This window comes from Populus euphratica, unplaced genomic scaffold (genome assembly GCF_000495115.2).
Source record: "Populus euphratica unplaced genomic scaffold, PopEup_1.0 scaffold1.1, whole genome shotgun sequence".
NCBI lineage: Eukaryota > Viridiplantae > Streptophyta > Magnoliopsida > Malpighiales > Salicaceae > Populus > Populus euphratica.
In genome coordinates this window covers 406888-429272 of record NW_011499845.1, presented here as the reverse complement: position 1 = coordinate 429272, position 22385 = coordinate 406888, and the positions used below count along the sequence as shown (strand labels likewise).

General features: G+C 37.1%; 3 protein-coding genes, 1 non-coding gene and 1 pseudogene across 7 annotated transcripts in view; 3 read left to right on the top strand and 2 right to left on the bottom strand.

Moving 5' to 3' along the window:
* Positions 1–1510: 1510 nt before the first annotated feature.
* On the bottom strand, positions 1511–10834 carry LOC105123341 (glutathione S-transferase DHAR2-like). 2 transcript variants are annotated; one of them, XM_011022932.1, is made up of 6 exons: positions 10652–10830; positions 10470–10560; positions 9731–9874; positions 9112–9229; positions 3365–3505; positions 1511–1915 (listed from the first exon to the last, which is right to left on the bottom strand). In XM_011022932.1, the coding sequence occupies exons 1-6, from the start codon at positions 10707–10709 to the stop codon at positions 1829–1831; spliced, it is 639 nt and encodes a 212-aa protein (XP_011021234.1). In that variant the 5' UTR covers positions 10710–10830; the 3' UTR covers positions 1511–1828. The 2 variants fall into 2 exon arrangements, with proteins under 2 accessions (XP_011021234.1, XP_011021307.1); XM_011023005.1 differs by lacking the exon at positions 1511–1915 and adding an exon at positions 2815–3074 and having other exon boundaries at positions 10652–10834.
* Positions 10835–13950: 3116 nt separating this feature from the next.
* On the top strand, positions 13951–15129 carry LOC105123263 (dirigent protein 25-like). Its single transcript, XM_011022813.1, has one exon. The coding sequence runs from the start codon at positions 14038–14040 to the stop codon at positions 14974–14976; it is 939 nt and encodes a 312-aa protein (XP_011021115.1). The 5' UTR covers positions 13951–14037; the 3' UTR covers positions 14977–15129.
* A 542-nt stretch (positions 15130–15671) lies between these two features.
* TRNAP-AGG (transfer RNA proline (anticodon AGG)) lies at positions 15672–15743 on the top strand. Its single transcript has one exon. It is a non-coding gene; the product is annotated as a tRNA-Pro (tRNA).
* A 440-nt stretch (positions 15744–16183) lies between these two features.
* On the bottom strand, positions 16184–18687 carry LOC105123168 (dirigent protein 9-like; annotated as a pseudogene).
* Positions 18688–21406: 2719 nt separating this feature from the next.
* Positions 21407–22385, top strand: part of LOC105123032 (splicing factor 3B subunit 3-like) — a 6499-nt gene continuing 5520 nt past the window's right edge. For all 3 annotated transcript variants that reach the window (XR_841804.1, XR_841801.1, XM_011022521.1), the window contains exon 1: positions 21407–22353. Coding sequence is in view for 1 of the 3 variants with exons in the window: in XM_011022521.1 (XP_011020823.1) it covers positions 21542–22353 (812 nt within the window). In the remaining 2 variants the exon portion in view is untranslated. The remainder of the gene's footprint in view (positions 22354–22385) is intronic.

Below are 22385 nucleotides of genomic sequence, written 5' to 3'. Positions count from 1 at the left end.
CAACAAGCGAACCACGACCACGATCACGACCACGACCACGACCACGAAAGTGAGTGAAAACACCCGAGCAAGATCATGCCTGCATTGATGGATGCGAAGGATTTAGAAGGGTCAAGCAACAAGTCGTGGGGGGACACAACAGGGACAATCATGCTGGGGGCCACATGCCTCGGTTCGAAAGATGGAGGCCAAGCCTCGGTAACGGGCATGTCGTGTTGCGAGGTCAGGGATGACAAGTAGAGCTAACACATGGGAGCATACACGACAATTTAATGCCACACCCACGCTAGCATGAAGCTCTCCTCGTAATCCCCGAGCTCGGTGGTTCGCACAAGACACTTCGACCATGCCTCTAACATGCAAGCATGGGCAGCAACCATAGCCACCGTGAGTTGAGTTTAGACCATCGTGAGACATGTTTGTTTTATTTTGGGATAATTTAATTCTGACTCCAAGCAGAGGGTAATTTTTGCTGCTAATATGGGAAATTGGTTAAGGAGCAGCCTTTCTAGCAATGAAAAGACTCGGAAAGGGTGGCCTTGGCATACGGTGTTTGGAATAGCAACTTGGTTCACTTGAAAATCCATAAATGGAAAGTATTTGGTGGTGGCTTAGGTTTTTCTAATTAATCTATAGCTGTTATTCGAAATATAATGGTTGACACTTTAATTATCAATGAGGGTGTTGACGTCTCAAGTAGGAAAATGTTTGTAGTCCTTTTCGTTGGATGGAAATATTCTCAGGAGGAATTGCTTAAGTTAAATGTAGATGGATAAGCAGTAAAGGCAATACTAGTGTGGCAGGAGCCGAAGGGCTGATTAGAGATAGTATGGGAACCTAGATGAAGGGTTTCACAATCAACATGGGTATATGCACTTCAGTTAGAGCAAAGCTTTGGGCAACAGTACTAGCTTAGATCTTGCATAGACCCTTGGATTATGTCAGGTAATTCTAAAGATGGATTTGATTTTAGTTATTGCTTTGATTATGAGATTTACCCCTAAAAATGATTGTAATAATGCTTTGATCACTCAAGTTAAGGAAGCCCTAGCTAGGGAATGGGAAATCATAGCTCAACATATAGTTCAAGAGGGATGAGTTATTCCTCGTTTAATATAATATAGGGAAAAAAGGAGTGTGCGGTAACACATCACAAGCATGTACCTTTTTCCATTAATTTTGGATGCAATCTTGAATAACTTTCTCTCTCTTAACTAACAATAATCTAGCTGCCCTTTAGGTTCGCACCGAAGGTACTTGTAGGAGATAATGACTTCTAAAGGATTACTTGTGTGTGTGTGTGTGTTTTTATGTGCTGTTATGCGCTTTCTTGCTTGCACCAGAGAGCTTCAGGAGAAATCCAGGCGAAACTAGAACTTCAAAAAAGACTCGATACTATAAAAAAAAAAGAGATACACATAGTTGTTCAAGGCTGACCTTGGCATCCAAGCCAACGTGGAGAGCCAAGTGGTGGTGTAGCATTTCCTGCAAATGGAAAATCTCGGAGGGATAATGTAGTCCAGCTTCAACTTGAATTATTAATGGATATATCATAAAATAATAGAGCAAAGTAACATAATGGACATTAGCGTATGCTCTAATATCAATATAACAAAGCTAGATTAAAATAATGCTAGCCATTTCAAATTAATAGAGGCCACTGCACTGATAGGTTAATGGATTTTATGAGTTACAGAGCACCCTGTATGTATCTTAGTTTTAGATGTCTAACACACACCAGGCTCAGCACCCTTTCTTTTCCTGAGAGAGAAGGCCCAACCACTACATTACATGACTAGTTTCCAAAATCTTGTAATCTGGAACTAATTCATGCATTGACCTTTGGCTTCCATCTAGCAATGACATGTTCCTCGACAGCTTTTGTCTTCTTGAAATATTCACGGGAGAACAATAACTGCAAAGCAAGAGCAATGATATTTTTTTAATCATTTTCCAACCCCAACAATTCAAGGGGATTTGGGTTCTGTATTTGTACTGACCTAAATCATAATAGTTAAAAAAAAATTCATAAATTAAATAGCACCATTCAAATACTTCTTCATCAGTCAACTATAAAGTAATATTAGTATTTTGAAGTTGACTAGACTTACCTGCTTCTAGCTCTATTTCAAATAAACCTCACCTAACAGCCAACATGATAAAGTTCTTTCCCAGAGTCGTAGCACATCAATTATTATAGCAATTCAATATAATGATTTTTGTATCTTGTGCATAAAATACATGAAAGCCAAAAGGCCCTTGTGAATTCCATACTTCCTTTATGGTTCGAAGGCGTGTACTTCAGGAAATTAAGTCCTAGGAGGATACATTCTATGGTGCGCTATTCAAGTCTACTCCTATCGTAATAGGATCAGAACACAAGCTCATAGCAAAGCAGATTTCTAAATGTTGGTTTACGTCCATGCATCAAACAAATGAATCTAAAACACTTTATGAATTTACAACTCCAAGAGTTTAAGCTATCTCTTAAGATGACACAACAACGTAATAATATCAACTGGGAATTTGTTTAACATATCTTGCAATGATACCCTTCTTTAAGTGAAAAGAATGCAGATGCATTTGGTTGCTAGGAAAAGGGCATCATGTGTCAAACCTATCTATATTGTAAGATTTGCCGAAACTAGGTCTTATACAACTCATCTACATCCCTGGAAAAGGTTTTGGCTTTGCACTTCCAATCCTAATGCAGGATGATGTGACCCCATCAGATGGATAACATTAACATCATGGTATTCGATGAATCTGCCCCTGACCTCTACACCAACCTTGACAAGGAAGAAGGCATCTCCACAAAAGTATGAAAACTTCATTTTATTTTTCTTTCCGCTAGTTCTATCTCTTTGAGCACTTGATAATCCTCAGGCACAAACAGCCCCCATATCATATGCAACAATGAGCAATAAGATAGTAACGTGCCAAGAAGCGAGATGAATGAATCATTTCTATGGGTGTCACCCTAAGGTTGAACATTGAGCTTACTGGATCAACCATCAATGTTAGAGAATTTCAAGAATATCACACCCCATACCATAGTAGGTCTTGTCATTCAACTAACACAAGTCATTATAAAAATTTAGTTTTCTCTTAACAATCCACGTTTCTATCTCAATATCTCACATAAAGACGAGGAACTACAACAACTTCGATTGATCAGGTCATCAGGTGTGTGAAGGTGGTTAGCGAACCTACCATCTCAGATGAATGATTAATATCATGACCAAAGACAACATATATAAAAACAACTTGTCATAGTTTTCGATCCATCATTCAATTGATTGAAGTCAAATCTGAAACAACAAACAAGGCGCATAATCACAGGATAACAAAAAAGATGGAGTACCTTAATGTAGTTGAGGACATGTGTCAAATTGTCAGGGATAGTCCAGTTCTTGAAATGGCCAAGAGCAACCTCAAGATGGTAAAGATTCGGAGCGAAGCTCAAATCCACTACTGTGATCTTTTCCCCAGCAATGAAAGGACCTTGATAACATGCTCCAATAAATTAGATTGCACTTCAAAACTGAAAAAGTAAAATAGAACCATAAACTCTTCAAATATAAGTCTGTGTTTCAAATTTATACATACGTGCTGTTGAAATAAAACTCAATCTAGAAGGTCAAGGAAGGCAACCACCAGCTGTCACCGCCCAACTAGAAGGTCAATGAAGGCAGCCACCAGCTGTCACCGCCCAGCCACCAACCGACCAGCCGCCAGCCACCGGCCGCCAGCCGCTTTCACACCGTCGGCCACAACCGCCTTCACACTTGAAGGTTGAATTTTCTTGTTTTGATTTCGTGTATAAATAGATAGCTAAGCTTATGCAATTATGTGTGGAGAGATTGAGAGAAACACTAGAGAGAAAGAGAGAAAGAGAGAGGGGTTGTTGTAAACTTTTGTTTATGTTATTGTAAGCTTTGTTCTTGAAATAAAAGAGCGTGTTTTATCCCCTCTGAGTGTTTCAAAGCCACCACAAGTGGTTTCTCCCACCAACAATTGGTATCAGAGCCCCGTTCGTCAGAAAACAGAGGTATTTTTGGGAAATATCCGAATTTTCAAAGTTGTCAAAAACAAGTTTTGATCATTCCAAAGTGTAGAGCTCATCAATACGAACTCAACGGTGCAAAAATCAGATCAATCGGAGCACGGGGTGGACCACACTCTCCGTCTGAAATTTCAGCACTGTAGCCCACGCGCCCCGAGGAAGAAGACGAGTGAGCCACACGCGCGCCATATTTGAGCCCGCCGAGCCAAGACTCAAGCCGAGTCGCGAGCCGAGCCACAAGCCATATTTCGAAGCCGAGCCGAGCTCCAAGCCATATTCCGAAGCCAAGCCAAGCTCCGAGCCATATTCTAAAGTCAAAGTCAAAAAAGAATATTCCTTGGAATATTCCCGGTTCAACCCAGCAAACCACCCGAATTGGTTTTTGGACCGGTTCACCTCATTTTTGACCCGTTTTCTACAAAGTCAGACCGGTTCCCTACTATTTGGACCATTCCGGATCCATCTACGGTGTCGGTTTTGCCAAATTCAACTCCCAAAAAGGTGATATAGTCATTTAAAGAGCAAAATGACTACAGAAAGTGCACAAACACTCATCCCGAAGCTAACCAAAGACAACTATGATAGTTGGTGCATCAGATTGAAGGCATTCCTTGGTTCACAAGAGTGTATAGACATTGTGCAATATGGTTATGATGAACCAGAGTCGAAAGAATCAGAAGATGCTTTACCAGAGGTACAAAAGCAAGTCCTCAAAGCCAATAGAAAAAAAGACAACAAAGCAAAGACCATCATTTATCAAGGTCTTGATGAAGCGACATTTGAAATCATTGCTTCCGCAGAAACATCAAAAGAAATATGGGAGGCTCTCCAACAAAAATACAAAGGTGCTGACAGAATAAAGAAGATTCGTCTCCAATCTTTACGAGGTGAATTTGAATTGTTACAAATGAAGTCCTCAGAATCCATTTCTGATTATCACACAAGAATTATGGTGATAGTCAATCAGATGAGAAGAAACGGAGAAGCCCTTTCAGATGCTCGAATTACTGAGAAAATTTTGAGATCCCTAGATCCAAAATTTGATTTTGTTATTGTCGCTATTGAAGAGTCCAAAGAGGTGGACAAGTTAACAGTGGATGAACTTATGAGTTCTTTGCAAGCTCATGAGCAGAAAATTGTAAAAAGAAATGGAGATAAGGCAATTGAGCATGCCTTACAAGCAAAGTTGTCTCTCAAAGACAGATATGAGCAAGGGGAGACTTCAACAAGTGGATACACCACTCGAGGAAGAAGTCAACAAACACGAGGAGGATTTCAACGATTTCAAGGCAGAGGTTCTTGGAATACAGGTTTTAGAGGAAGAGGTGGTAGAAACACCACCAGAGGAGGTCGAGGACAACAAGCATTCACTCCTAGAGGAAGAGGAGGCGGTTACAATAACCGTGACAAGAGGAATATTCAGTGTTATAATTGCAATCAATTTGGCCACTATAGCACTGAATGTCAAAAGAAAGCTCCACTGGAGATACGTGAGCGAGTCAACTATGCAGAAGAGGATGTCAACAATAGAGGAGCAGCTGCATTATTTGTCCAACAAGGACTTGACAAGAATCAAGAGAATATTTGGTATCTTGATTCTGGAGCCAGCAATCACATGTGTGGCCAACGAGATTTATTTGGTGATCTAGATGAGACCATACAAGGTTTTGTCACCTTTGGAGATACGTCAAAAGTTCCATTCAAAGGTAAAGGCAACATCCCAATCAAGTTGAAGAATGACGATCATAGCTACATCGCCGATGTCTACTATGTCCCAGCCATAAAGCAGAACTTGGTGAGCATAGGTCAACTTTTAGAGAGAGGCTATACACTTTACATGAAGAATTTTCATCTGACAATTACAGACTACAATGGGAGATTAATTGCCTATGTGAAAATGTCCAAGAATAGGATGTTTCCTTTAAACATCCAATATGATGCAGCAAAGTGTTTGAGTGCCATCACCAACAGTGAAGAATGGCTTTGGCATCTGAGGCTTGGACATCTGAATTTCACAAGTCTGAAGATGCTAGCAAGCAAGAAGATGGTCAAAGGTATGCCCCACATTGATCATCCAGAAGAAGTCTGTGAGAGTTGTGTCCTCAGCAAACATCACAGATCCAGTTTTGCCAAAGAAGTCAACTGGAAAGCAAACGAGCCACTAGAGTTAATACACACAGATGTGTGTGGTCCTATAAAGCCTATGTCGACTGGACAAAATAGGTACTTCCTCACTTTTATTGATGATTTTAGCAGAAAGACATGGGTATATTTTTTGAAGAGGAAGTCAGAAGTGTTCAATTGTTTTAAAGATTTTAAAGCAATTGTTGAGAAGCAAAGTGGCTATAAGATCAGAACCGTGAGATCTGATCAAGGTGGAGAATATACAGCAAATGACTTTGAAGCCTTTTGTACACAACAAGGGATCAGACATCAGACAACACCAGCTTATACACCACAGCTGAATGGTGTAGCTGAGAGGAAGAATCGAACAATTCTTGATATGGCAAGAAGTCTACTCAAAGTAAAGAAGCTGCCCAAGCAATACTGGGCTGAAGCTGTATCATGTGCAGTATATTTGTTGAACCGCTGCCCAACCAGAAGTTTGCAAGCTATCACTCCACAAGAAGCATGGAGTGGTCACAAACCAAGTGTTACTCATCTTCGAGTCTTTGGTTGTGTGGCATATGCAAAGATCTCAGATGCAAGAAGGACCAAACTCGATGATAAAAGTGAGAAATGCATCTTTGTCGGATATGGTGAGAGAAGAATGGGATACAAGCTGTATAATCCCATCACCAAGAAGGTAATTATGAGCAGAGATGTTATCTTTGAAGAAGATAAAACTTGGCAATGGAATGATGACCAAGAAGCAGTTAAATGGATCAGCACTGATTTGATCCTTGAAGATGAAGAAGTACCAACAGTACTTGCAGAAGGTCCAATAGTACCAGAAGATGAGCCACAAAGTCCGGTACACAGATTTCCTGTATTCAACAGGAGAAACACGCCAGAATCATCATCAATACCATCAGCATCAGCATCCTCATCAGAAGGACCAAGAAGGATGAGAAATCTAGAAGAGCTGTATGACGCCACTCAAGTAATGGAAGATACAACTCTATTTTGTTTCTTTGCAGATAGTGACCCACTTAGCTTCAATGAAGCTATCACAGAAGAGAAGTGGATAAAAGCAATGGATGAAGAAATACATGCCATTGAGAAGAATGATACTTGGAAGCTGACTTATCTACCAGAAAACAAGAAAGCAATAGGTGTCAAATGGGTCTATAAGACAAAGAAGAATGCAAAAGGAGAAGTGCAAAGATACAAAGCAAGATTAGTGGTGAAAGGCTACAAACAGAGAGAAGGCATTGACTATGGAGAAGTGTTTGCTCCAGTAGCCCGGCTAGAGACAATCAGATTGATGATCTCACTAGCAGCACAACATAGATGGAAGATCTATCAACTTGATGTGAAGTCAGCATTTCTGAATGGCTTCCTAGAAGAAGAGATCTATGTTGAACAACCACTTGGATACATTGATGATGAAAATGAAGGCAAAGTATACAAGTTGAAGAAAGCCCTCTACGGTTTGAAGCAAGCTCCGCGTGCTTGGAATACCAGAATTGACAGGTATTTTCAAGATAATGGATTTGAAAAATGTCCATATGAACATGCAATTTATGTGAAGAAAGAAGCAAATGGCAACATATTATTTGTGTGCCTATATGTTGATGACTTGATATTCACCGGCAACAATCCTACCATGTTCGAAGACTTCAAGAAAAGCATGGTACAAGAGTTTGAGATGACAGACATTGGTCTGATGGCACATTTTCTTGGCTTAGAAGTGGTGCAGAAAGAAGAAGGGATTTTTGTATCCCAAAGCAGTTATGCCAAAGATATTCTTGAAAGGTTCAAGATGGAAAGCTGCAATCTGGTATCAACTCCAGTCGAGAATGGAGTGGAATTGAGGAAAAGTAAAGTTGGAAATGTTGATCCAACTTACTTTAAAAGCTTGGTAGGAAGCTTAAGGTACTTGACATGTACCAGACCAGATATACTCTACGGAGTCGGACTGATCAGCAGATATATGGAGAAGCCAGACCAGTCTCATTTGAATGCAGCCAAGAGAATTCTTCGCTACATCAAAGGCACAATAAATGAAGGTATGTTTTATACCTCAAGTACAAATTTCAATCTTACTGGCTACTCGGATAGTGATTGGGGTAGAGATCTGGATGAAAGAAAAAGTACAACAGGGTTTGTATTTTTCGTGGGAGATACATCTTTCACATGGTCATCCAAGAAGCAATCAATTGTCACATTATCAAGCTGTGAAGCTGAGTATGTTGCCGCCAACTCAGCTGTATGCCATTTAATATGGTTAAGGAATTTGCTAAAGTTTTTGGGATTTCCTCAAGAAAATCCTACAGAGATTTATATCGATAATCGATCAGCGATTGCATTGGCAAAGAATCCGGTGTATCATGAAAGAAGTAAACATATTGATACACGTCATCCCTTTATCAGAGAGCATGTAAAGAACAAAGAAGTCGAGCTGATATCCTGCAAGACAGATGATCAAGTTGCAGATATTTTTACCAAGCCATTGAAAAGAGAAGTGTTTATCAGATTGAAATTCATGCTTGGAATGACATCCCTCGATTGAGTTTAAGGGGGAGATTTGTTGAAATAAAACTCAATCTAGAAGGTCAAGGAAGGCAACCACCAGCTGTCACCGCCCAACTGTCCAGCCGCCGCCGCCAGCCGCCAGCCGCTTTCACACCGTCGGCCACAACCGCCTTCACACTTGAAGGTTGAATTTTCTTGTTTTGATTTCGTGTATAAATAGATAGCTAAGCTTATGCAATTATGTGTGGAGAGATTGAGAGAAACACTAGAGAGAAAGAGAGAAAGAGAGAGGGGTTGTTGTAAACTTTTGTTTATGTTATTGTAAGCTTTGTTCTTGAAATAAAAGAGCGTGTTTTATCCCCTCTGAGTGTTTCAAAGCCACCACAAGTGGTTTCTCCCACCAACACGTGCGCCTTGAGATGCCCATTCAATGCCTTCAATTCCTCAAGCAAAGCCTGCTCAGTTCCATCACTGGGATCCTTGCTCTTCAAGAACTTAACAAAAGATGGGAATATCTTTGAACCCCTGTACTTCCACATGGTTTATATTGCAGATTAATTTCTGTTGACAACCTTCTAGTAGCAACCAATGAGAATAGAAGCATGACCACACAAAAAACATCCGGAAACAACCTAAAGTATAGATTAGTTTGTTGTCATAATAATTAAAAAACATGTCCTACACTAATGCATCCTTGAAAGAAGAATACAAAAAGCTACGAGTAAGAAGAGTTTTTTATGATGATTTATCATGAAATGAGAACAAATATAAGAGACATGAAGAATTTTTGCACATTACCATTACCACATTAATGGTGAGGAGAATGCACTGTAAATGAAGCACAGAAAACAAAAAAGAATCAGTGGTTGATGATAGAGAGAGAAAGAAATTTATAAACAATATCTATCTCGCAATTCCGGCAACTTCCCGTATTCACATCATTCGGTAGAAAAAAATAATCCAGCAAAACTATCACATCCGCATTCAAACTGCTAGAGATAGTAAAGGAAGGTGAAAGATGCTTACACAGAGGCAAATTCCAGAGGAATGGCAAGAGGGGGTTCAGGTTTTTTCTCCTCTAAGATACCAACAATGACGTCAGAATCTGCGACCAATTTGTCATCAATTTTTACCACTGGGACCTTTCCTTCCGGGCTTATCTCCAAAAACCTATCAAAATAACAACCTTCCAAATCTCAATCCATCATGACGCATAAAAGCAAAAAAATTACACATATTTTTCGATCATATCAAGGGTATTCTAGTCATTAAAGCTCCGTTCATCCATAGTTTATGATACCAATTGTTATCAATGATGTTGAGTCCTCTTTACACGTTGAAGCATTCATTTCATATTTGAACTAAAAAAAAAACAATAAAAAAAGGATCTTAGATTAAAACAATGATATTGCCCTCTAAGATCGTTTTTAAATAGTTTGTTCTCAATGGTTAACTAAATGAGGGGCTTGTTTTTCCTCGAAGTCAACAATAACCATTACAACTAGCAGGTATCTTCTTATGCAAATAACATATATATACAAGCGCACTCACACATATGTGGAACGCATGGAGACATTAAAAACAACAGCTACAAGTAATCCAACACAACAAGAAAAACTTCAATCTTACACGTTGGAAATAAAACATAGATACAACAAGAACCATTTTCTCAAACACTTGAAATGAACTACAAAAGCACTCAACAAACTCAAACTACAATAAACACAACTATCATGAAGACTAACAGATGTGATCATTTAAATACCATTGAGGTTTATCACCCAGACTGATGAGATGAGACTTGTATGGAATTTTCTTCTCTTCCAGACTCAACAGAACTCTCTGGCAAAATAGGCCTAAAACAGCAAAAATACACAAGTTCCAATCAAAACCCGGGTGTAAAATCACAAACAAATGACACCCACAAAAACATCAAACAAAACTTATAATCTCCGAGAATATTAGGGGCACTAACAGCAGCTTCGACACAGATCTCTAAAGCCATTATTTCTGTCTGTGGGAGAAATAGTAGTGAAAGGTTGACGGGGGTAGAGATTGAGAGAGTGAATCGTATGAATTGGTGACAGGTGAAAAATTGGTGGCTTATTTATTTTGTGATTATGATGGCTTTTGGACCGGAGTGAACCGGACCGGAAAAGATATGGGCACACGTTATGCTTTGAAGGGTTGAGGATACTATTAATATATTCTAGGTTTTAAGGAGACGTGTTATAAATGTGAGTTATTACAAAAAGGTTGTTTCTTGATCCAAAAACAACTTGCTTTTTCTGACGGCCATTTACCCTTCCAATTTCGAACAGACCTTTTATATTCAAGACCCTAAAGAATGAAATTACGGAATGTTTCTCTCCTTTTTTTCCTTCAAAATTGAACTCGCGATGATGGAAACTTGTTTATGATCTGATGTTTGAGACTCTGACTGGATTGTTTGTGATCTTCTCTCGACCTTTTTTTTAGCACAAACCAATGGAGGAAGATAAAATTGTCAAACAACAAAACTTTTTTGTTTCTTTTTCAAAGTGTTAAAATGGATCCATTGGATGAATTTAATGTCTGGCTACATGTTTTCATTATCTAGTCGAAGATGTTCTTGGTGGTGTTAGTATTTTTTTTTATCGATTATTAAAATCTTAGGATAAACCATATTGTTGTGGACTTTATCCAGGTATATGTCTGTTGGGAGAGATGGAATGGCAAAAAATGGAAAGAGCAAAAAACTGAACGAGATATCAATCATTAATTGTTTGACTGCCTTACCCTTTCATTTCCCTTTCTCATCACTCTTATTAAATAAATAAACAAACAACCTAGTCATATAGCCAAACAAGTCAGTAAGAGTATTTTCAGACACATTTTAATGTGTCCCGTGATAGAAATGACAAATATAAGAAATTAAAAATATGATAATGATAATGTGACGTTAGTCCATAATTGATGATAACTTTACATATTGTAACCCTGTTCTTTGATAAATGTACTATTTTCTTTTTCTTGGCCACCTCAATCCCAATTTAAATGTTCATTCAAAGGTTAAAAGTATAGCAAATACTTTTATTCTATCCTTTTACCCTTTCAAAGGCCCAAAACTCTTCTCACAGGAGAGATATCAATCACGGGCTTGTTGCTGCAAGCTGTGCTAGCGTTGTTCGTTAGAAGCTCTTCCAGTGTTTTTTTTTAATCGAAAGTTTCATATATATATATATATATATATATATATATATATCCACTAATTTATCAGTTCAAATCATGATATGACATATACGGAAGTTAATTATTTTCACAGAGTGAATCTAAAAAAAAGTTTTATTGTAAAATTAAAATAATTTTAAGATAGAACTAACGCAAAAAAAATGGTGTAAAATTGGTATTGTTTCAGTAGTTTAATGGCATATTTAATGTCTTTTTAAATTAATAATAATCTTGAAAATAAAATTTTAAGCTGAGTAATTCTTTTTTCTTATCCTTTCCTTACCGGATAACTTTTAAAGTATTTTTTATTTAAAAATATATTTAGCTAATATATATATTTTTAAAAAAATTATTTAAAAAAAAATATTTTTGATATTAAAATATTAAAATGATTTAAAAATATAATTTTAAATAAAAAAATTAAATGTTTTTAAAACATGCAGCCAACGGGCATTACCAAACTCTTCCTATATAGCGTGTAAAAATTTCAAAAGCCAAAATTCTGGGTTTGAACGAAAGACATGGAGCTTGAAAGCCCACCCAAAGCCAACATCCAATCACGCAAAGATCACAACCTGGCCCACTCTAGCAACAGATATCAAAACCCTAATCGTGTCTCAATTCACATGTAAATCACGTGCGAATGTGTGGCCTCGTTACCCGTTGACCACAATAATAAATATTCCTGTTGTCCTAAGACAGCAAACAAAACGATGAAGCGAAAGCCCAATGAAACGAGGATTGAAAAGTTAGAGATAAGGGACGAGATCATGATCTGCTGGAACAGAAGGTAGTTGAATAGTTAGTATTGGCCTGAATTTAATAGATAAATAATTTTAATCAATTATAAATACTGATTCATTATAGTTTTAACTGTGGCATAGAATACATAGAACCCTAAAATGGAAGACACTGTCGAAAGAAGAAAAATAAACACAAAATCGAGAGAAAAAGAAAGAAGGTAACTTACAGTGAAACGAGAAAAAAAATAAATTTATACCCAGGATTTTAAGTAATTGCCTTTTTCTTTCCTTCTCGATTACTGGCAGAGATGTGGATTATAGGGTTGATGAATGTTTAGCTATTTAAGCTTCTGATATAAATATTTTTCTTTATAATTTCTTTTAAGTTAACTTGTTCTTGTGGTTTTTCTTTATAATTTTAGCCCAAGAGCTGGTTCATCATGCCCAGATGCCTGGGATTTCTTTTTAATATTTATGAAAACCTTTTTTTTTTAAAAAAAAAAATCTTGACTAGAGTAAAACAATATCTTGAAATAAAATAAAAAAAATTTACTCCCAAGGCTCTAGGCTATTTTTTAAAAAAGGGCTTTCCTTTTTTATAAAAATTATTTATGAAATCTTTTTTTTAAGAAACAAAATATTTAGTATTAATTTATCTGGCAAATACCTTACTATCAGTAAGGTTGGTTTCCTTTATCTGTCCGAAATCCTTCAAGTATGCTGATCCCAGTACGTTGTATTCTAAACATGATTTATCCCTGAAGTCTGAACCTGAACCAGGGGGGTCTGTGTTTACAGGGATATTTCCAGTATTTATACTGTTGATGCTAGCACTACAGTACTCTGTTTTGATTTGAATGGTAGAGAATAGCAGATGGAGAATTATATATCTTAGTTTTTCAAACACTTGCATTTTCTGGTGGCAGAAACAAAAGCAGCTCCCTCTTCGTAGCTATGATTGATTTGTGAATGAGGGGCCCTGAAGTGATGCATCCACCATTGATGATTAGGTATTCAAACAACTCCACTGCCAGGTCCAATAATGCCTTTAGAGGCTATGCTAAATCTTCGGCTGGGGGTTTTAGGTTCCAGATGTGTGGACTTCCTTTATGTTACGATCCCAACCATTCCTCTTATTCCACTTTCCAGACATGAACACAAAAACGTTTAGGTTTCTAACCTCTACACACACACATTAAAAAATAAAATAAAAAAACGTAGAAAAGCTTTGTACCAACTCCATCTCATCAACTCCTACTTCAGAACACAGACTATATATACATACATTTTCATACCTTCTAATGCATAAGCAAAACACTAAAGAAAACTGAAAATCTTCTTGAGCTCTTTTTCTTGCTTCTCTCTCAAGTACTCTCTGACATGGAAATTCACAAAATTCTCTCCACCACAAACAAGGGCATAGCCTGTCTTCTGTTCCTCACTCTTACCATTGCATTTACTACGTCAGCTAGAACCCTGGATGAGCAACCAGAGGTGCCTGTTGTTCCCCCGGAGTCAGACAATGCAGTCGATGATACTGTCACCAGTGTTCCACCACTACCTCCAGTACCATTAGCACCCACACAGCCTAATCCAACTGGGGCTGCAAGCACTAGTGCCACGATAAGTAATCCTGGTCATACCTTAAGCTTCTTCATGCATGACATTCTTGGTGGAACAAACCCCTCGGCTAGAGCGGTGACTGGCATAGTCAGCAACCCCGCATTCTCTGGCCAAGTCCCATTTGCCAAACCTAATGGCGCAAACCTCCCATTAAATAATGGCGTGCCCCAAAATAGCAACAATAATGGCCTTATAAACAACAACAACCTACCTTTGCTCAGTGGCCTTGGTGGCACCGCACAGCCTGTGGTTCAAAACAATGGTAATAACTTCAACAATGCATTTAACCTGCCACTGAGCAATGGAGGCAATCTTCCATCTGGTTCCACTCTTCAAAAGCTCATGTTTGGAACCATCACTGTGATCGACGACGAACTGACCGAAGGGAATAATTTACGGTCAAGTTTTTTAGGTAAGGCACAAGGGTTCTATGTGGCTAGTTCTCTGGATGGTACCAGCCAAATAATGGCATTCACAGCTATGTTTCAGAGTGGTCATTATGCTGATAGCCTTAGCTTTTTCGGGGTTCTCAGAACAGGAGTCTCCGAGTCTCAGCTTGCTATCATGGGTGGAACTGGAAAGTATGTCAATGCTCAGGGTTATGCTATTATTAAGATCAATATCCCTTCTACCAATCAGAGTACGACCGATGGTGTTGAGACCGTGCTGGAGTTCGTTGTTTATGTGAGCTACTAATCCAAATTGTTTGAGAAATGTTGCTTTTGTAAGAATGTTGTATGTGTGCTTGAAGATTGTGAACTTGTAATATTTTGGGTTATTTGGACAGACAGTTTGCTTTGGTTTGTGAATCATATCTAGAGAAAATGGAAACTCAGTTTCTTTTTTTCACTGTCATCGATCTGTCCCTGTTCGTCTACTTCTTTTTTTTTTTTTTTTCCTGAAAAAGGTAACAAAAGTTTCACATGGAAACTTGTTGCTCTCATGGGCAACCCCATTCCTCCAACTTTGCCAGAGATACAAAACAATTTGCTTGAAAACCAAAGGGACAAAGCAAACCCCTTGGAATTTCCATGCTGTTTTTGTATGTTCGCTGATGATTTTAGTCCTGCTCTGGAATAACTATCACGTTTTACATTTGACCATAACCAAATTATGTAAGAACATTCATCTCAGTGGAGTGTTTTGGAATTTGGACTCCCCAAGCAAATTAACAAGACAGAGGTTTCCTTTTCAAAGCATTATGTTACTAATTAATTTGATTACGCTAATTTTTTGGAAGCAAATCCCATTATTACACAAAAGCTCCAAAAAAAAACCAAGAAACTGATATTTCTTTGGATAGAAGGAGACAGCTTTGTAGTTGAATCAAACGTGGTTTGGTGATAACGCCAAATCAAGTCTGTCCTTTAGTCCACAGAACGTTAAAAAACGGGCATTTGGTCTAGTGGTATGATTCTCGCTTAGGGTGCGAGAGGTCCCGAGTTCAATTCTCGGAATGCCCCGAAGCTAGTCGACTGTCTTTGTTTTTACTTTCTGAGATTCTTTTGGGCCTATCCCAGCCCACAAATTGTAGTCACGCTCCGATTATGTTTACTAAAAGCAAAGCCCATTCAAACTGCCTTGGAACGGTGGGCAGCTCCTCGGCGAAACCATTCATAGCAATATAAGAAATAATAAACATCGGAATTGAACTTTAATTAAATTCAATTATATCTTTGACCATCCTTTCTTTGGGTGGTTCAGGTGGGGAGAGGGTTGTGTTAAAAGAATGTGGAGCAGAGGAAAAATATAGTTCTTCAATATTTAATACTAAACAATATTCAATTTCTCGCTGGTTTTAGGGAGTGCTAGCTGTTATCAATGCCAGCCTCTTTGATTCTGCATTGCTATTAATATTGTTCTTCAAATTCATCCAAGATTCAAGATCAGATTTTATGCAATGTAACCAGTAAAGCACATTTGATTCAATAACAAAGCTGTCTCCTTCAACGTCGAATATACATATAGCTCTAAGTACATCGAACTTTCACTGAAAATCTTTAAAGAGAGACAGGCTTACAGGCTAGTAAACCGATTCCAACCAAGAACTCGTCCATATACAGACATACTCTACTCAAATAAGTAAACACTGAAATGCATTATTCTATCCACACCGTCGGTTGTTTGCTGATCCACCTGTGGAAGAGTCTCAACAGAAGCATACCCTTTCGCATTCTCATACTTTCCAGTGCCACCGATTACCGCGATCTGTGAATCAGGTGTTGCAGTCCTATGTACCCCCAAGAAACTAATAGTATCTTCAATCTCACCATGATTTTCTCCTCCATGTAATAACACTGAAGATGCCATTGTATGGCTAGTACCGTCCAACGAACTAGCCAAGTAAAATCCCTGAGCCTTCCCAATCACAGCGGACCCCAACTCATGTCCTTCTGTTAATTCATCATCGACGACTGTGATCGAGGCAAACATGAGCTTTTGTCATGCGGACCCGGCTGAGAGATTGCCAGCGGTGACAAGAGGCTGGTTGTTGCTATTGACAGCGTTGTTGTTGCTGCCTGTGTTTTGAAGTAGAGTGTTGGTTTGGGCACCAGTTAGGCCTGTAAGGAGCGGAGCAGTGTTTGGATTTATGAGGTTGTTAATGTTGACTAGTGGGGTCCCACCTTGGAGTGGGAAAATGTTATTGCTTGGCTGGGAGAAAGGAATGCCACAGATGTCGGGCGATGATCTCGGTGACGGTCCTATTTGATGCGTGGGATCCTCCTAGGATGTCATGCATGGAGAAGGACAACGGAGGAGAAGTTGTGGTGGTGGTTTGCGGGGCAGCAGGTTTTGCTTCGGTGTCACTCGTGGCCACTACAGGGGCGGGCCCATTTGGTGGCCTGCTGGCCGTGTTGATGGGACCTATAGGCAAAGGCGGAGACGAGAATTTTTTAGAATATTAAATAAATATATAAATGTTTTAAAATTAATTTTTAATTCATGTATGTAAATTTTTGAAATTAATATTAAAGTTTTAATTCAAATATATTGTCTAAAATATTAAAAAATAAATTAAAATATACATAAAATTAAAATGAAATGTAAAAATAAATTTACTATTAAAGTTACATCTTTCGATATTTTATAAAATATAATTTATTTATAATCAAATCTAAATTGATATTGTAACAATTTCTCAATCGAGATAAAATAATAATTTCATATTAACTAAAACACAAAGTAATTAAAATTTTTTCTCTCATTTTCTCCTTCCTTCACTTAATTCTTTTTATATATATAGATTTTTTTATGTTTTTCTCTTATTTTTTTTATTTTTTCTTGCCTTTTCTTTTCTTTCTTTTCTTATTTTGCTTATGACTATTCCACAATATATAAAAGGAAGGAAAAATTGATTTGTTTTATTTTTTAAAGATAAATAATCATATTATTTTAATGAGTTGTTTTGCTTTTATTTATCAGTTTTTTTATTAACATTACTAAACTCTGATGATAAAATTTTAATTAGATTTTATTTAATAGGTAAATAATCATATTATTTTAATATTTATCAGTTTTTTTATTAACACTACCAAACTCTGTTCATCATAAAATTTTAATTAGATTTTATTTAATATATTTTAAGATTTTTTATAAAATTTCAGCTAAATCTAATAATCAGATTAAAAATTATATTTAATTTTCTTGTAAAATTTCAGTTAAATTTAATAATCAGATTAAAAATTATATTTAATAATATAAAACTAGTTAAATTATAATTTTTCATTAAATTTTTAAATTTCTGCATAGATTTTGAAATTTTAATCCAAATTAAAGTATTATATTATAAGGATTCACTTAAATTTGCTGAGTTTTTTGATAACTCAATTGATAATTACACCGTTAGCATGCCTCCACCCTTAAATTATATTATAAAGATTCACTTAAATTTGCCGAGTTTTTTGATAACTCAATTGAGAATTACACCGTTAGCATGCCTCCACCCTTGCCTACAGGTAGTGGTGCTGCCACTGTGACTGGAGGAGCAACTGGTGCTGCATCTGTGACTAGAGGAGCAACTGGTGCTGCATCATCAACTGGTGCTGCCACTGTGACTGGAGGAGCAACTGGTGCTGCCGCTGTGACAGGGGCTTCAGTTTCATAAGGAAGAGGAGGTTCTGCTTGATCATCTTCAACGGTGGTGGGAGTGGTCGCTTGGACTTGGCCACTCGGCAATGTAGTCGTGGGAGCTGGGACTGTTGTTGCAGGAGGGCTAACAACAGCTGGATTTTCGGGTTCCAACTCATCGAGGATTCTTGCTGAGTTGGCATAGGAGAGAGTCATGGCTATCAGGAAAAGATAGACAATGGCCTTGAGTGCTTTAGTGGTAACAAAGAGAGGTTTAGCCATTTTGAGTTTTGATTCTCTAAAAGAGCTAACTGTTGTTTAAGGGTATATGTAAGATGTGAGGAATGATTTGTGATGCAGGAGCAGGAGTCTATTGTGGTTATATATAGTTAAGAGGAGACTCTAATGAGAGTGGAGCAGATATGGTGGAGTTGGTGCACACCTTCTCTTTTGTTGCGTGTTCTGGTTGTGATGCCGAATTTCTACGTGATATGAGTGCATGATTTGCTGCATTTGACTACTAGTTGAAATATGGACACCCTGAATTTGATAGACACCTTTTTTCTTTGCTTGTCCAGATGCTAATTACATTTTTTCTTTTTTGTAGCAGATCACAAAGGGAAGTTGTGATATTAGAGAGCAGGTCTCTACAATGCAGGATGATTAGGTTTAAATAATGTCTTCTCTCTCTGGCATAATTACATGCTATTTGTTTTCAGTTGATGGTTTGGTGCATATGCTATTCACAATCCGAGGCCAAGCAAGGATCAGAAATTAACTGCATTAAGGTTTGGCTAACTAGGGATTCAAGTTTGAAAATAACATGATATAGTCATTGCTATATTTTTCAGTCCATAAGTTGACAATTAATGAGTTTCCTGCATGTTCCTTACACCCTACTATCTACATGCAGTCATTGAGATTTTGGATAATACTTGGTTATCTGGCGTTGGTAAAGAGGGCAATAAAGATAACGTCCAGCAAACAGTAAGATCGTGATGTATACCTGTGAAATTTCAGATTCAAGAAGGTTCTCAGAAATTGTAAAATCAGACGTGCACAGTTGATGACCTTCTCAAAAGGAGTCCTTAGAAGCAGCTTCGGGGATGTATTTTGCTTTCTGAAGATTAGGAACTTACTGAAAGATTCAAGAGCAAACAGGTAAAGCTGAGACAGGAGTAACATTCTCCATTTCTAGACCTAGCTTGTTATGATAATGATGTGATGAATTGAACCAGTCTTATTGAATATGGAGTTTGATCATTTAACCTAAAAATTATCCATTGGATGTTTGTCTTGCCAGCCTGCAAGTCATTCTTGAAAAGCTGATAAACTCTATAAACTGGTGTTCAGGTCCACAGCCCATTACATGAAAACAACCGGTAAAGCACTGCAGCTGATACAAATCACTATGAGTTATAACTTCACCATTAACACTGCAATTTCCATCTTTCCATTGGTCTAGCAACAAAAAATCCTTCTGTCTCCATAACATTTTTTTCTGGAACACTTCCGAATTCTAACTCTTGCAAGGAAGCTCTAGCCGGAAATGATACGCCAATGTTGGAAACTTCAAGTATTTGTGTCACACTCAGCACATTTGCATGAAGAATGTTATTTTCTTGTGATGTTTGTGGTGGTGTTGGCCTGTACTTGAACTGCCAAGGGTTCGAGCGAAGGATGACTGATTGATAAAATTCACGCAAAGGAGAAAGCAAGCAAACCAAACTCAGCATGGAATAGAGAGCTTGCCTCTTTCATGTTGTGAATTTGTGGTAAAATTTAGATAATGGTGACCAACCTTGATCACTTGTAAAGCTAGAAGAGAAAGGGAGAAGTAGCATTGTTATTCAACATATATTTTTATGTATAAGAGGTGGGTTAGGCTTGTTGTTTATAGTGTTTAATATGTTGTAGTTGTTTTTTCAAGTATTTTTTATTTAAAAATATATTATATATTTTTTTAAAAAAATATTTTTAATAATAAAATATTAAAATATATGAAAATAAAAAAAATATTAATTTTAAAACAAATAAAAAAATTTATTTATTTTTAAATATTTTTATAATACAAAAACAAACAAAAAAAAAATATTATTATTTTCTATTTGAAGAACGATTATAATTAGCACTCTCGTCCTGAAGATTTTTCAATTCCGTTAAGAGAATCCTTCAAAAATGCATCCCTCCCTTCTTTTCTCTGCATTCACTTTTTTATTTTTTTTCAAACAAACTATTATAGGAAACAACTTAAAATTAAAATTAATCAAAGTTATTAATATTTATCAAGAAATCCACAACCGTGATGGCAGACTAAATAAATAATTTCAACTTGTCAAATTTTACATTTACTTTTTATAAATAATTAATTTGAATTTTACAAATCTCAGAACTATTAAAAATTTAAATAATTAAAAATTTTAAAATTTATAAAATTAATCAAAATATGTTTAAGTTAATAAAAACAATGATATTAATTAAAAAAAAGGCCATTTTTTTTCATAACACTAGAAAATTGTTCATTTATCGATATAATATCAATACATAAATAAAGTTTGCCACATTTATAAGTCTAGCTTTTAAGTTGACTCTTATATTTCCAAAACTCATTTTGTTTTACTTTTAAGAATTAAAATCTTTTTTTGCTCTTTTTTTTAAATTTTCAAAAACATAAAAACCAACACTCGATTGTTAAAGTTTTCAAAACCTATCAAATTAGTTTTAAATTTTTTATATAATGATAGTTGATTTTTTATAAAAATAAAATTTCAGCACACTTTTTATGAATATATTTGTTTTGCATAAAATATATTATAATAAAATTTATTTGTGATTTTTTTCTGTATTTATTTTATCTGAAATATATTTTTAAAAAATAATTAATATCAAATACTTTACTACTATTCTGTAAATTAAGTTTATTTATTAAACAATATTTTACGGACAAAAATAAGCTATCCGGGTTTAGGGTCTAAACTCCAAGCCCGTTTTACTGGGGCTGTCCTTGTGAAGATTGATGGCCCGAGTCTTGAAGTCCATTGCCAACGGTTCTCATTCTCATGTGCCAAGTCAATAGTCAGACGACAAGTGATTTTTGTCGCAGAAATCCAGTCTCTCTAACTAGCTCTCTTATTTAAAACCCTAAAACCCCGATCCCCACCATTTCACTCCCACTACAAAACCCAACATTACCATGTACCTCTACAGCCTCACTCTCCAACGAGCTACCGGAATCGTTTCCGCCATAAACGGCAACTTCTCCGGCGGCAAAGCACAAGAAATCGTTGTTGCTCGCGGCAAAGTTCTCGATCTCCTCCGACCTGACGAGAACGGTAAGCTACAAACAGTTCTCTCTGTTGAAATATTCGGTGCTATTCGCTCATTAGCTCAGTTTAGACTAACTGGAGCTCAAAAAGATTATATTGTTGTTGGTTCCGATTCGGGCAGGATTGTAATTTTAGAATATAACAAGGAGAGAAATGTCTTTGACAAAATTCATCAAGAAACTTTTGGAAAATCTGGTTGTCGCCGTATTGTTCCGGGTCAGTATTTGGCTGTGGATCCGAAAGGAAGGGCTGTTATGATTGGTGCCTGTGAGAAACAGAAGCTAGTTTATGTTTTGAATAGAGATACTGTTGCTAGGTTAACCATTTCTTCGCCTTTAGAGGCACATAAGTCGCATACTATATGTTACTCAGTATGTGGTGTTGATTGTGGGTTTGATAATCCGATTTTTGCTGCGATTGAGTTGGATTATTCGGAAGCTGATCAGGACTCGACAGGGCAAGCTGCTAGTGAAGCGCAGAAGAATTTGACATTTTATGAGCTTGATCTGGGGCTTAATCATGTGTCTAGGAAATGGTCTGAGCAGGTTGATAATGGCGCTAATATGCTTGTTACAGTACCTGGAGGTGGTGATGGGCCAAGTGGGATTTTAGTTTGTGCGGAGAATTTCGTGATTTATAAGAATCAAGGGCATCCTGATGTGAGGGCTGTGATTCCTAGGCGTGCTGATTTGCCTGCTGAACGTGGAGTTT